We start from the raw sequence: 14466 nt of genomic DNA on the forward strand, positions 1-14466 counted from the left end.
TTCATACTGATGTAAGTATGTAGTCGTTACATGAGCCATGCCAGGGGCCTTTGGCGGCTCAGTAATAACCCTGACACTAGGGTTGATGAGGTTGGTATTTCCACACTACAACCAACACGATAAGAACCTCAAACCATACACAGGACTATTTACTAAATAGACTTTACACAGCTGGCGAGTAACTCGCATTATGATGCGGGGTTATTGCTCCCGTCCTTACTCGTCCACTTATCGCAAACCAAGCACTATTATACTAAGTGCTGGGTATTTTTAGCTACTAAACCTACTTTACTTTAGTTTACGTTGAGTTTGGAATGAGGACGTTTATGAATTGGAGCAATCTTTGGGCGTGTTGTTTGTTCTCAATTTAAATATTGTTTGTAGTATTAATGTAGCTACTGTGGAATATAGTGCTCCTGCCCCCGTGGTACGGCAACAGCGCCGCGCGCGGCTCGAAATATATCGAGAGTTTTAACCAATAACCGTACGACGTTTATCCACGTAGATAACATCCGTTGCGTTTACTGGTCGAAACTTTCGATATACAGGGTGTAAGTGACATCGTAACAAAAACTTTGAGGGATGATTCAGGCCATGATTCTGAGTTGATATGTCGGGAAAGCATGGGGCAGAAAATAATTTGAAAAAAGAACACAAAAATGTTCGTGAAATAATCATGGTCTGAATCATCCCTCTCAGTATTCGTTACGGTATCACTAACATCCTGTATACATATCAAGGTTGTCGTAAAAAGCGTACAGTCATGAGTAATATAATGTACCCACTTTAGGACTCTGTCGCACTAACATATTTGACATTTAGTGAGACTTTCAGTGCAATTTATCAAACAAGTTAATGTGACATGGTACCAAAGTGTATACCATAATTAATGCTCGTGACCGTACAAGGCTATCACTAGTAAAGGGCATCTGCCCTTATCTACTTAAAACTAATCTCGTAGAGTTACGCAAAATGGATGATGGTCACCATTCCTTCCGTGGCCAAAAAATCAAACTCCTCAATGCTTCAAAAGGCTATCTGTTGGCATTCGAACACCAACATAACATCACGCCTGCATCCCCAAAGACGTAGGTAGAGGTGTGTTAAATATATTTTATATATTATTTCGATTTAAATTTTCTCTTTGTGAGTTTCCCTAAGCTATAAAAAACATAGTGCAGAAAGTTGTTTTAAAATCCAATCTTCATTCTTTACCTATTGTGTCTGGAAATCCGGATCTAACGAGGATATACACCCAACCATCGCCACCTATGTTTCCCATATAACAGTGGGCGAGCCTATTACCACTAACCGAGCACAAATCCTAAAAACCACGTGATATTAGCCAGCGTATACGCCAATTAGTTCTTGATACTTGATATCCATAGAAATACCGCTACTAAACAAAGTATTTCTTTAATAAACTGGGGAATGTGGTTACTTCACCCGCCGCGCGCCGCCGCTCTACGACGAGCTGATGGAACTTTGCTGTTAAATATTTTTGAAGTCTTCTCGAGTCCGCAACATTCTAAGATTATGTACTTATAGTACAACAGTAAAATATTCTTCACGAAAGCAAGGAAATAATGCTTCGAGCCTTATTAAATAAGCATGAATTTACTTTGTAATTACACTGTCCAATACAATATTTAGCAAGTTCTTTTACGATAAGGTCGCCTGTGAGAAATTGCTATTTAGCAGTAAGGCCGCCGATTGTGTTTCTCTTGTGTATGTAATTGTTTTCTTTTATGTTGTGTTTATACGCAATAAACTGTATTGTATTGTAGTAAGATACATCTCAGTCCTATACATCTTTGTCAGATGATTAAAGCAGCGGCCACATCGAAGCAATTCATTTGCAGATATTTGCACTTACTTTTACATGCGCAAACGTCAAATTGCAATATTGCTTTTATAGATGAATTGCTTCGATGCGGCCTTTATAACCCCCGCTTCTGAGCATTTTTAAAATGGCTGCATGTGCTGCTTTAGCTGTGGCTGCTTTTAAGGTATGTATTTTGGGCAGCTCAGGCTCATTTGTGACTTACATTAATAATGTCAGTCAAAAAAAAAATACTTTAAGTATACTTAAGTAGAGTTAGAAACGCCTCACCAACAACAATGCTTCTGCAAGTGGGTGTCTTGTTTTGCAGCCATAGCGTCCTCTAATGATAATTATTTTCTTTCTATCATTTTTTTGCTTTATTAATGTATTATATATGTCGTAACAGTGGGTGTTCGTAACATCATCATCAGAATGGAGGGTGGGCGTTAGAAGAGTGGGCGTTAGAAGACAATAATGGCCGTCATCAGTATCACAATCATTTTATTTACTTCCACATAGTTTTTGTATCACGATTAAATAAAGTCACAGCATAAGGTACACACTCACGGCAACGTCACGGTATTCGTAACGGTTACACAGTCTCTCGTTATCTAGCGCGCATAAGGACGTTAGCGCGAAGGGGCTACTCGCCCTCTACTTGCCCTCCACCACCCATGGTTCCTATATTCGGACCGAATCATCGGGACATGTGAACGTACTTGCTAGGTACTCTTTTCCGATCACACTTTCTTGACGTCCCTACAAGTTATAGGTGAGCGACTATATCACTCCACGTTCCGATCGTAATTATTCGACACGTCCGTTCACGACGATGGTTCGCGGTAGACTGCCCGACTAGAACGGCAGTACACGTCCGCTCGACACGACGACTCTGTAGTGACTCTGTCGACTTCACTCAGCTCTGGCCGTACGCCACCTGCCGTCGGAGCGATGCAACTTCATAACGGAAGTGATGTAACTTCATTTTATTTTCCGATTTGATCAATTTCTTTTCTTAATTCATAACTAACGCCGACACGGCCATCCTGCGTGACACACGTCCTCGTGTGTTAATCTGAAACAATATACCACAGCACAGTATCCAAGTTCGCTCGGTCATTCCTGACCTAACATGAGACTCTAAAGGACTCTGTCCGAGCTCTACTTGAGACTCTACATGAGCTCTACTTGAGACTCTACATGAGCTCTACTTGAGACTCTACATGAGCTCTACTTGTGACTCTACATGAGCTCTACTTGTGACTCTACATGAGCTCTACTTGTGACTCTACATGAGCTCTACTTGTGACTCTACATGAGCTCTACTTGTGACTCTACATGAGCTCTACTTGTGACTCTACATGAGCTCTACTTGTGACTCTACATGAGCTCTACTTGTGACTCTACATGAGCTCTACTTGTGACTCTACATGAGCTCTACTTGTGACTCTACATGAGCTCTACTTGTGACTCTACATGAGACTTCAGTACACATATCCATCAAGTGGATTTCCCGTGTGCATCACCACACAGAGTAAACAATTTGAAAGAATGCCTCAATCAACATCAACAACAACAATGATCAAAAAAACAAAAAATATCTTAGACTGTTCATTCTACACACACATACACGGGCACATAAATACTCGGTGATAAGTCAACATTGGCAACCATTTGCCACTTTCATAACAGACCACCATTGGTCAACTCAACAAGGTAATCATATACCACTAAAACCAGGTCCCCATGGACCTAAACAATCACCACACCTCCAGTCGCACACCGCGCCCTGAACAGCCTCTAACGGGACTGCAGTTACGACTACGCTGGAGCCACAGTTTGGCAACCATTTGCCACTTTCATAACAGACCATCATTGGTCATTTCCACAAGGTAATCATATACCACTAAAACCAGGTCCCCATGGACCTACACACTCACCACACCTCCAGTCGCACACCGCGCCCTGAACAGCCTCTAACGGGACTGCAGTTACGACTACGCTGGAAATGCAGCACAACAACAAAAGAGAAAATAACAATACCAAAGTATGTGTGCCGTGTAACATCTTATTCACTCTCTAAATCAGTAACATTTAACTCAGAAGGCAATTCGCTTCGAGGCATTTTTTCAAGTCTATTTCACTTAATCATAATCCAAATTATTTTACTTCGCAATGTTTACTTCACTTCATTACGATTTCCAATTTAATTAAAGTTAACAAAAGAGAACTTTCTGCACTATATTCGTTTGAAACCTAATAAAAATTCCATTATTCAAATCAGGTAAAACAGATACGACTCACCAGGACTTATAAGAATTTCCAATAAAAGATCAACCACTGGTCTTGTGACATGGTTTAGGTCTTCACCAGCGCAGCAAGTCCGGCTGGTATACAACGCGCTGTCAAGATGTCGTCACTTAACACGGCTACGGCTCAGCCCGCGCCATTTTCTTCCCCGCTTGCAATCCACCAATTGCCGAACCAAGTTATGACATGAAACAAAAGAATTCACTGTATTATCGTATTCACATGACTTTCTTTCAATCAGTTTAAAAAGATTATTAAAGAATGTTGAATATTGAAACATTTGATGAATGACGGTAGATTACAAAACACGTTATTTAACGAGACTTAATTATCATGTCATGATTAATTTCTTTTTGCTTGGAGTGCGAAAATACAACTTTAATCACGCAGGTTAAGCGTGTCTACACCAATTCGAAATATTTTTAGTCCAAAATACAAAGATTTGACGATGATGAAAACAGATTGGAAAACGCGGTATGATTGACACGGATTGCCACAATATGTCTCATCAATTTTCTTTTTAAACAAAGGGAAATAGTAATTTCCAAGTTAATTTTAAATCAATTTCCTCATTATTAGAAACGAAAATTCACCCAGCAATGAAGTCAATAACAATAAGGTTCCAGTATGAAAACGACTCACCGTAATAACAGTTTCCAAGTTGAGGTACCACAATTTCCAAACACGACTGCACACATTATGGAAATATTGTGATGTTCATGCCATCATATCTTACGGCATGTAGTGATGCCGATCATTAACAAGGTCCAGGTCACTTCAAATTCAGGTCCATCTTCAATGGACACTACATCTTCATCACGTGATCACACGAATGTGATAGTCATCATAATCTTCTTCTGATTGTGATAATCGAAACTTGCATTGTCTTGTTGTGAACGTCGCATCACATTGTCTTCATCCAAGTTCACTAATCCCACTTCTGATGTCGTAACAGTGGGTGTTCGTAACATCATCATCAGAATGGAGGGTGGGCGTTAGAAGAGTGGGCGTTAGAAGACAATAATGGCCGTCATCAGTATCACAATCATTTTATTTACTTCCACATAGTTTTTGTATCACGATTAAATAAAGTCACAGCATAAGGTACACACTCACGGCAACGTCACGGTATTCGTAACGGTTACACAGTCTCTCGTTATCTAGCGCGCATAAGGACGTTAGCGCGAAGGGGCTACTCGCCCTCCACCACCCATGGTTCCTATATTCGGACCGAATCATCGGGACATGTGAACGTACTTGCTAGGTACTCTTTTCCGATCACACTTTCTTGACGTCCCTACAAGTTATAGGTGAGCGACTATATCACTCCACGTTCCGATCGTAATTATTCGACACGTCCGTTCACGACGATGGTTCGCGGTAGACTGCCCGACTAGAACGGCAGTACACGTCCGCTCGACACGACGACTCTGTAGTGACTCTGTCGACTTCACTCAGCTCTGGCCGTACGCCACCTGCCGTCGGAGCGATGCAACTTCATAACGGAAGTGATGTAACTTCATTTTATTTTCCGATTTGATCAATTTCTTTTCTTAATTCATAACTAACGCCGACATATATATGTTATGTTAAATACATCCCATGAATGAATTTTCGTGACATTAGAACTAGCGAAATTCGCGATGAGCAAAGTTACGACAATACTATTTTCGCACGATAGATGTTTACATTTGAGAACACCGTACAATACACGGTTTGATAAGAATAATATTATGACAAACTTCTTCATTTGGTTGATCTCAAAACTTACATATACGACTGAATGAATGATTTAAACTCGGAGCATTGGCTTAATATAGATATCAAATATAGTTTCGGTAAATATTTTATGATATTCAAAACCCTTCCCATTTCTGTCCAATTTGGGTCAATATATCTAATTGACAGGTTTAATCCGTAGTATGCCTTTCCGTCCCCAGTGTAACATTTTCTTAGATTATTTCTATCTTCTTTGTTCATAGAACAACACGGACCTCATGTCTTTGGTACACCTTCTGAAAGGAACAGCTGAAACGTGACAGATAGCTAACTAATATTATGAAAAATATACCTATTTTTTTACGTGTTAGACACTTAAATCACTCTCTTTTATGTTCTGGAACTGGTTCTTTGTTTGTATTTCGAGTTGTATGGGACATACCTAATAGTCTACCATTTATGGTCAGTCACATCTCTAGCGCGGTAAACCAACGCGTCTCAGTGTTTGGATCTTGTAATTATTATAATGTCCTAAGTAATACAGTTCATTCAATTATTTGTGTGGGGTTTTATTACAATTACCAGCGCTCCCTACACGAGTGCCCGTTATATTTTTTCGTCAACAAACTTTAGAATAATAAGCACTTCATGCATTTACTTAAAACTTAATTTAGCATGGGTCCACAATAAAATTAATTAAGGCGCTGAGCGACAATTCAAATCACTAACAGCTAACTTCAAACTGTAACAAACAAATGGTCTAGGGCGCAACTTTTTGCTCTTTTTAAGCTGATAAGTCGCTTTGCGTTTCACTGGGGATTGGGGACAAAAACAAAGGGTCTTAGTGGGGTTATATTCAATAGAGGGGGAATAAAGGAGGTCCCAATCTGTGGACGTGATGGCACTGATAATGGGGTGTGACGCCGTGCTGTCTGAGAGATCGCAATGTCACAGCCCGGACACTTCATACAAAACTCCTCGTTTTAGACATACACTGTATATTGACGTAGTCGTGCACGCGCATCTGTGTGTGACGTCAGACGACCATACGATAGAAGATTAAAGTAAAACCGACGGGGGGAAGGCTCACGATCTGGAGGTCCGGGTTCGATTCCCGATGGGGACATTGTCGAAATCACTTTGTGAGACTGTCCTTTGTTTGGTAAGGACTTTTCAGGCTTGAATCACCTGATTGTCCGAAAATGTAAAATGATTCCGTGCTTCGGAGGGCACGTTAAGCCGTTGGTCCCGGCTATTAGCCGTAAAACACCTCCACCAACCCGCAGTGGAGCAGCGTGGTGGAGTATGCTCCATACCCCCTCCGGTTGATTGAGGGGAGGCCTGTGCCCAGCAGTGGGACGTATATAGGCAGTTTATGTATGAGTACGACGTTTGACCGCTTTTGTCAATGACGTCACATGACAGTATTTCCATACAGACGCCAAAGAAAACTTTCGTTTTGACGTTTTGTAAAAAGTATCTCATTTGACTAGGTTGTCAAGTAGCCTATTGCTTTAATGTGGCCTTTTTAACCCTCCTGGTTCAGAAATGCTGACCAATACTTCCTACGTACAGTCACGAGCAATATCATGTACCCACTTTAGAACCCTGTCGCACTATCATATTTGACATTTAATGAGACATACGGTTTAATTTGTCAAAAAAGTTAATGTGACATGGTTTCAAAGTGTATACATATTAGTACTCGTGACCATACAGGAAATTAAGTATATTCCGAAAGGTACTGATCTAATATTGTTGTAAAGCATAGGTCACTGTTTGTTTAGGACCTCTTTCGAGTCTTGAAGGTCACTTCAAGTGGGGAAGTACACAAAACATACCTATATGTTTTTGTAGGTTCAATATTACGAAGCAATAATAGGTATCTGTTATAACCAGTGATATATTTTTTATTGATTACTTGCAACCAGGGTTGAAAGTATACAAGTAATGTTTATTTTTTATTATGAAACGAAATTAGTTGATACAAAAAAGATTTATCTATTTTCTCCAAGATATTTTATGCCATACGCATAAATAAATACAAGAGACCGTTTGAAACTAATTCAAAAACATTAAATGTTCTTGTAATCTAACTCCCTGTCTCATTCTCTCTCTCTATGAATATTTCCAGCCGCGGATATCTTTACGTCACGTCGGAATGGGCGAACATAAATCAATGTTATGTTGGTAACGGTACGGGCCGCCTAACTAATCCGACACACGCGAACCGATATTTTACCAGAATTGCCCTCTAGTGGCTCCATGCAAAGAAACCCTCAAAATGACCTACAAATTGGGTCTAATGTGATGTACGTTGATGGAATAGTTCGTCTGATGTAGATGGATAGTGCGAATCTATAATTTATTTAAATAAACTTATACATTACAAGTTATTTAATGCTTAGAGGAACACATTTAATATAATAATAAATCAAATATGTCAAAAAATAAAAAAATATTTCCACAAAAAGCTATTTTACAACAATTTTGAAGTTACGAAATAAGTAAGAAGCAAGTTACAAAATGGGGGAGGCCTATGTCCAGCAGTGGGCGTCCTACGGCCGGCTGACAATGATGATGAAGTTACAAAATAATAATTTCAGCTGATGCCTAAAATAGACTCAAACCTGTGCTATAAGCATCAGCAACCATCTTAGTGTTACAATCATTTATCATTTATTAGACATTTGTGACAAGATGCGCTGTTGTAATTGTTTACTTTTAATCGATTGGTTGTCTTTTTGTTATACGAGGTCTATGCGTTTAAGTAATCTTTGGAACTATGTTGATCTAACCAACCGTATGATGCTTTAAACACGTTTTATTGATTGTTGTAGTAATATTAAATAGCTAATGGTGATGCCAGAAGCACTAATTATCAATAAAACAACCCAGGGCCAAGCGAGCGAGCCAATAGATAGCAATATGATGAACCGTGTGGTTGCATGTCACCAGCCTAACTTATGTGATATACTTATGTATTTGGTGTACATGCTCGTATGTGATGTGTAGTGTCAAATACGTAGGTAAAGAAATAATGTTAATGTGATGCTGGGCCACTGGATGCGCTTACATACTGAAGTGGACTTGCAGATACCGCGGTGACCAGGCGGTGGGAACCTGCTTATTAGTAATGTGTTGTATTAATGTGTACGTTTTCTTGTTGTTTATAATTGTCGAGCCGTGTCGTGTGTAAATGTTATTTTATTTTTATTGTTCTATTACTAACACTAGATTAAGTTGTTTATTGCTTGTTACTAACCACTATGGAACATGTCCGAAATAAACTCTTTTTATTTATTTATTTGTTTAATGTGATGTAAATACAGAAAGTTCATCGCATTATTTTGCTACTTTAATTAATAAGCTGCAAATTAATCTACAGTGTGATTGGAGGGATAGAGAATTGAATCTGGCTTTAGTATTCTCATCTCTTTCAAGGTCTTTGCGTCAAATATTAAAAATAATGCAGGTGCGTAGTGTAGGTACTTATATCATTATCAATAATTTAAGAACCACGCCCTTGTCGGTGTAGCTGCATGCTACTTTTTAAGGAAAGATAGGGCAGTGGTTTCCCTCTTGCCTTTCGCCCTCTCCGGCGGAGAATCGAACCCCGGTCTCCCGCATGACAGTCAGGGATACTAACCACCATACTACCGAAGAAGGTACTCATGTATCCTCCCATTAATACAACTCACAATATGAGAACTAATCCATTTCGTATAATGATGATCATATTTCAGATTTGTTCTACTTCGAAACCCTTCAAGGATATTAGTATCCTACGAATCGTGTGAAAGCTCATTCATTTTAGGGTACCGTAATGGGACTTCTAAGCCAACGCCGTCTGTCTATCCATCTTTGAAGAGCTGTGTCTGTCCTTTTAACAGCGTCCCTATCTGTTTTGCACTATTTTGTAAACATTTTATACCAGTAACAGTTTACATTTTTCTTCAATAACTAGGTGTTATCTTATTCAGCCTATTTGATCCCACTGCTGGCCAAAGGCCTCCCCTTAATTTTTCCACTCTACTGTATAATAAGCATTGAGGTCACACCATCTTTTACGCGGTCTTCTTCGACTTCTATGCCCGCCTTAAGGTAAAAACAACTAACTACAACTTGAGGTAAGAAGTAGGTAATTATTGTATATTACGAATACAGGCAAAAGGAAATGGCTCAGCTTGTGCTGTGATGGAGCCCATGTTATAGCACCATAGAGCGCTGGTTTTCAGTCATTTCCTTCTCCAGGGATATTGTGCGGAAGTAACTGTCAACGAGGGCTAGAGGACATTAAAAGACAAATAAAATTATAGATAAGTACTCTTGAGTGTTTGTGTGCGTGCATACGTGCATACGTGTGTGCGTGCGCGCGCGCGTGCTTGCGTGCGTGCGTGCGTGCGTGCGCGCGCATGCGCGTGCGCATGTGTGTGTGTGAGGACGTGCTTGTATGTAGGGAAGTAAAACTAATATTTTAATATTAATATGAGATGCTGATCTGTCCTTTTAGCAGTAATAATAGCCAATTAAATGTTCACACATTCATCATCCTCCTGCCTCTATTCCACTGTAAGTGGAATCGGCACAAGTACTCTTCTTCCATTCGTCTCTGTCAGTAGTAAATATTATCATATCATATTACGTAAAGTGGCTTCAAACTTGGTATATGACAAACAAACTCTAAAGTGAGATAACATTAATAAAAACAAGCCAAGCATAAATCGGACTAGCACAACGGATTCCAAAACACGCAAAGAAAATTATATACTTAGTTAAGTTACATACATTCTAGCATACAGTATCGATTACTTAAGTCATATATCTCTAGTCAAAGGAAACTAATATAACGAACAAGCTGGCGTGATACATTCAATAATAAAACACCTTGTTCGATACAACGCGATGGAAACCTTTATAGAAGCATTTACATAAGCGATAACAAACTATACTGCCCAATCAAAACGATTAAAAATACAGTTATTCGCTATTTATTGCAGCCATAAATAGAGAAAATCGATGATTACATATTCATAATTATTAGTATTATACTTGTTGTATGTAATTCCATGCGAATAGAAAACCATAGAAAGTCGAATGATAGCCTATTGTGGCTGCGAGTACCTAATCTCTATCTGACGTCATTACAAGTCTTTATTTCGACATAATTTTATTGATTAAGTATGTTGGCTTTTTTTTGCTTTGAACAATATAAAAAACACGAGAAAACAAGACATATTAAAACGTCAATCTTCCACAGAATTTCGTGCCTGCTCTTTATTTTGTAAGAGCACAATTGCCCGCGACATAATTTCCGTAAAGAGAGAAAACCTCAACCAAGAAGAGCTCTTTGTTAAGGATTCAAACGATTTTAATCAAAAGGAAAGCAAGACGTAGGAAATAAAATATTCAAGTCTCTCAGCTGTGAGCGGAAGATGCAAGAAATGAAGAGAACAAAGATAAGTAAAGCAACAACACAGATACAGAGTTAATAACCGTGATGGATAATCTTGGGTGGTGAACCTTTACAACTTTTATGTGAACGATGCTTTTTGATCTTTTTTTTAATAAAATAAGCTCGTATTTGATCACAATCTCACCTGATGGAAAGTTACGATGTGGTCTAGGGTGAATCACGCTCATCTAACAAATGCCTATTCACTCTAGCCTTGAAGACTCCCAGAAAAAGTAGAAGTATTAGTGAGTAGTAGTATTTAAAAGTATTCTTGCATATTTTAAATAATACTCTTTCAGACACACACACTTGTACTTACAGACGTATGTGTCTTTTTTCTTTATAAATATATTCACAGCGGGAATTCTCATACAGGGCAGACAGGGTAATTCAAAATCAAATATTAGTAAGGATGAGCATGGAACATTCTAGATTATAATTTTGTCCCGGTACGCATGATCGTAACTGTCCGGTATAAAAATAAACGATAATATTTTTTACATCAATTTATTTTACGCTTAACGATACTTTTTACTAAACATTATATCTATTGTAATTCTTGTAAATCACAAATGTTTTCCTCTACGACTATTTTCTACGAAGCGAGAATACAATATTAATACTAGGTGCAGGAAATATCAGGAATTACGACCTAAGCTATATTCGTTTTATGGACAATGTTTTCTTATTGTACAGTATGTAACTGCTTGACGTTGTTGTTCATTTGTTATCTGCTGCCGTAATAAACTAATGAACAATGAACATAATTATTATATAGGTAACATAATTATAGTATGCCACAATTTTAGGATATGTGCATTCGTCCCATTCTCACCTACGGCGCTCAGACTTGGTCTTTGACTGACACCCAAAAGTCCAAACTCAAGGTTTACCAGAAAGTTATGGAACGCAGCATCCTTGGTGTTAAATTAATCGATCGGATCCGAAACACCACGCTGCGTTCCAAAACTAAAATAGCAGACGTAGCGAAAAGGCTGCCTGCTTGAAATGGGATTGGGCTGGACATATTGCCCGAATGCCCGATGATCTCTGGACCAAAAAAGCTACAGAGTTGGTTACTGAAAATGCTGTCAGACGTCGGGGAAGGCCACGAAAAAGAAGGCGCGTCGAGTTAGACCGCTTTTTGAAACGGTGGCACAAAACGCTGGGGACAGGGAAGAGAGGAAGAAAGAAAGAGAGGCCTTTGCCCTGCAGAGGGACATCGGGGGCTATTAATAATAATTATAACATAATAGTACATACATCCCACACGGCATACGCCTCCCCTCAATCAACCGAGGGGCTATGGAGCATACTTCACCACGCTGCTCGAATGCGGGTCGGTGGAGGTGTCTTACGGGTGCCCTTCGAAGCACGAAATCATCTTACTTTTTTGACAATCAGGTGATATATTCTTACATTGCTTCTATGCACCAGTTGCAGATGGTATAGAAGTTTATGGCACGCTAAGCCGTTGGTCCCGGATACTGCTTACTGTAAGTAAGTTTTCGTTACATGAGCTATGTCGTGGGTCTTTGGCGGCTCAATAATAACCCTGATACCAGGGTTGATGAGGTTAGTGATTCACATCAAAATTGACACGATAGAAGAAGAAGAAGCAATATATGGAATGAATATTATTTTGTAATAAATCCGTTTCTTTCCCAGGATCAGACGCGGAGCCGGTATGGAAGCTGCAGGACCCGGGCTTCGACCAGGGGTACGGGTCAGAGCGGTCTCCAGAGGACGACTATGTCGCCCCCATCGTGCCCCAGGCGGTCTCGCTTGAGGAGTACGAAGCCGACCTACGAGCTATATACCCGTTCATCAATGAAGGTAGGCGTCTTTTGATTTAGTACTTAGACTTAGTTGAAGTAAATTTTTGGCACCTATGTACCAATAGTGGGCTGGTTTGTCCTAAGGTAGACATACTGAGATTAGAATCAAAACCTGGACCTATCAAATCATCAGGTTAGATAAGCGTAAGGTACGCTTCGTTTTATGGATTTTATGCGTCTTACGCTTGATTTTTGAGTAGCTCAGTGGCGCAGCGGTAAGCGCGCTCGGTCTGCGATTGTTGAAGTTAAGCAACTTTCGCAAAGACTGGTCATAGGATGGGTGTCCACAAAAAAAAACAAGTTTTTATTTCGAGTTCCTCCGTGCTTCGGAAGGCAGGTTAAGCCGTTGGTCCCGGCTGCATTAGCAGTCGTTAATAACCATCAATCCGCACTGGGCCCGCGTGATGGTTTAAGGCCCGATCTCCCTATCCATCCATAGGGAAGGCCAGTGCCCCAGCAGTGGGGACGTTAATGGGCTGATGATGATGTTTGGTTTTAGATAAGCGTAAGGTACGGGTTGAAATTTTTTTATTACATGAGTTTAATTTCGCGTTTTACTTATTTTTTTTATTACATGAAGATTTTGTATAATACCTATACAGTACCAACGGCTCGCAATCATCGCAGCACGAAATCATCGTAATTTTTCGGACATTCAGCTAGATGATTCAAGTCTCCAATGTCCTTATCAAACATTGGACAGTCTCAAGCTAATAATTAATAAACCTAAATTGACAAATTGTTCTTTTTGTCAATATTTGTACGTATATAAATAAATGTCAAATCAAATGTTCCATTATTTATAAAAAAAATAAATCTGAAAAATAAACTCGAGAGCCCAAATCGGTAATTTGATAAAAAGACATTTTTCAAATATTGAAAAAACGTTAATAAAGCAATATTTTGTTTCCGTTTTCCTTATTTCTTGATTTCGCTTCAAAATTATAGAAAAAAAACATATTTTCCTCTCCCGAACTCATAATAAGCACATCTTTCATATTACAGCCTGTGGACTATATTACTATGAACCACATATTCTTACATTACTTATATTACAATTCACGGAAGTTTATTCGATTATTATTTTCTCTTACTCTCTCGTATTCGTGGTTTCTTGAAAATTATTGGTTAGAGTTGGTAACACAGTAACATCATCTTTAAACGATGTGTCATTATTTTGTTAGAAAAAAGTATGTCATGAATTATTATGTATCAAGTCATACCCCCTCAATAGAATCTGGGGGCACGGGAGTGCCTCCGCCAAGACGAGCAAACGAAGCGCAAGTGCAGAGCACTACCTCCCTTTTATCGAAACGTTT

At 39.2% G+C, this 14466-nt stretch overlaps 1 protein-coding gene across 4 annotated transcripts in view; it reads left to right on the forward strand.

The window, feature by feature from the left end:
* Window positions 1-14466, forward strand: part of LOC126368367 (uncharacterized) — a 141861-nt gene that overhangs the window by 60573 nt on the left and 66822 nt on the right. For all 4 annotated transcript variants that reach the window (XM_050012295.1, XM_050012298.1, XM_050012296.1 and 1 more), the window contains exon 3: window positions 12978-13145. In XM_050012295.1, the coding sequence (XP_049868252.1) occupies window positions 12978-13145 (168 nt within the window). The remainder of the gene's footprint in view (window positions 1-12977; window positions 13146-14466) is intronic.

This window comes from Pectinophora gossypiella, chromosome 7, assembly GCF_024362695.1.
Source record: "Pectinophora gossypiella chromosome 7, ilPecGoss1.1, whole genome shotgun sequence".
Lineage (NCBI taxonomy): Eukaryota > Metazoa > Arthropoda > Insecta > Lepidoptera > Gelechiidae > Pectinophora > Pectinophora gossypiella.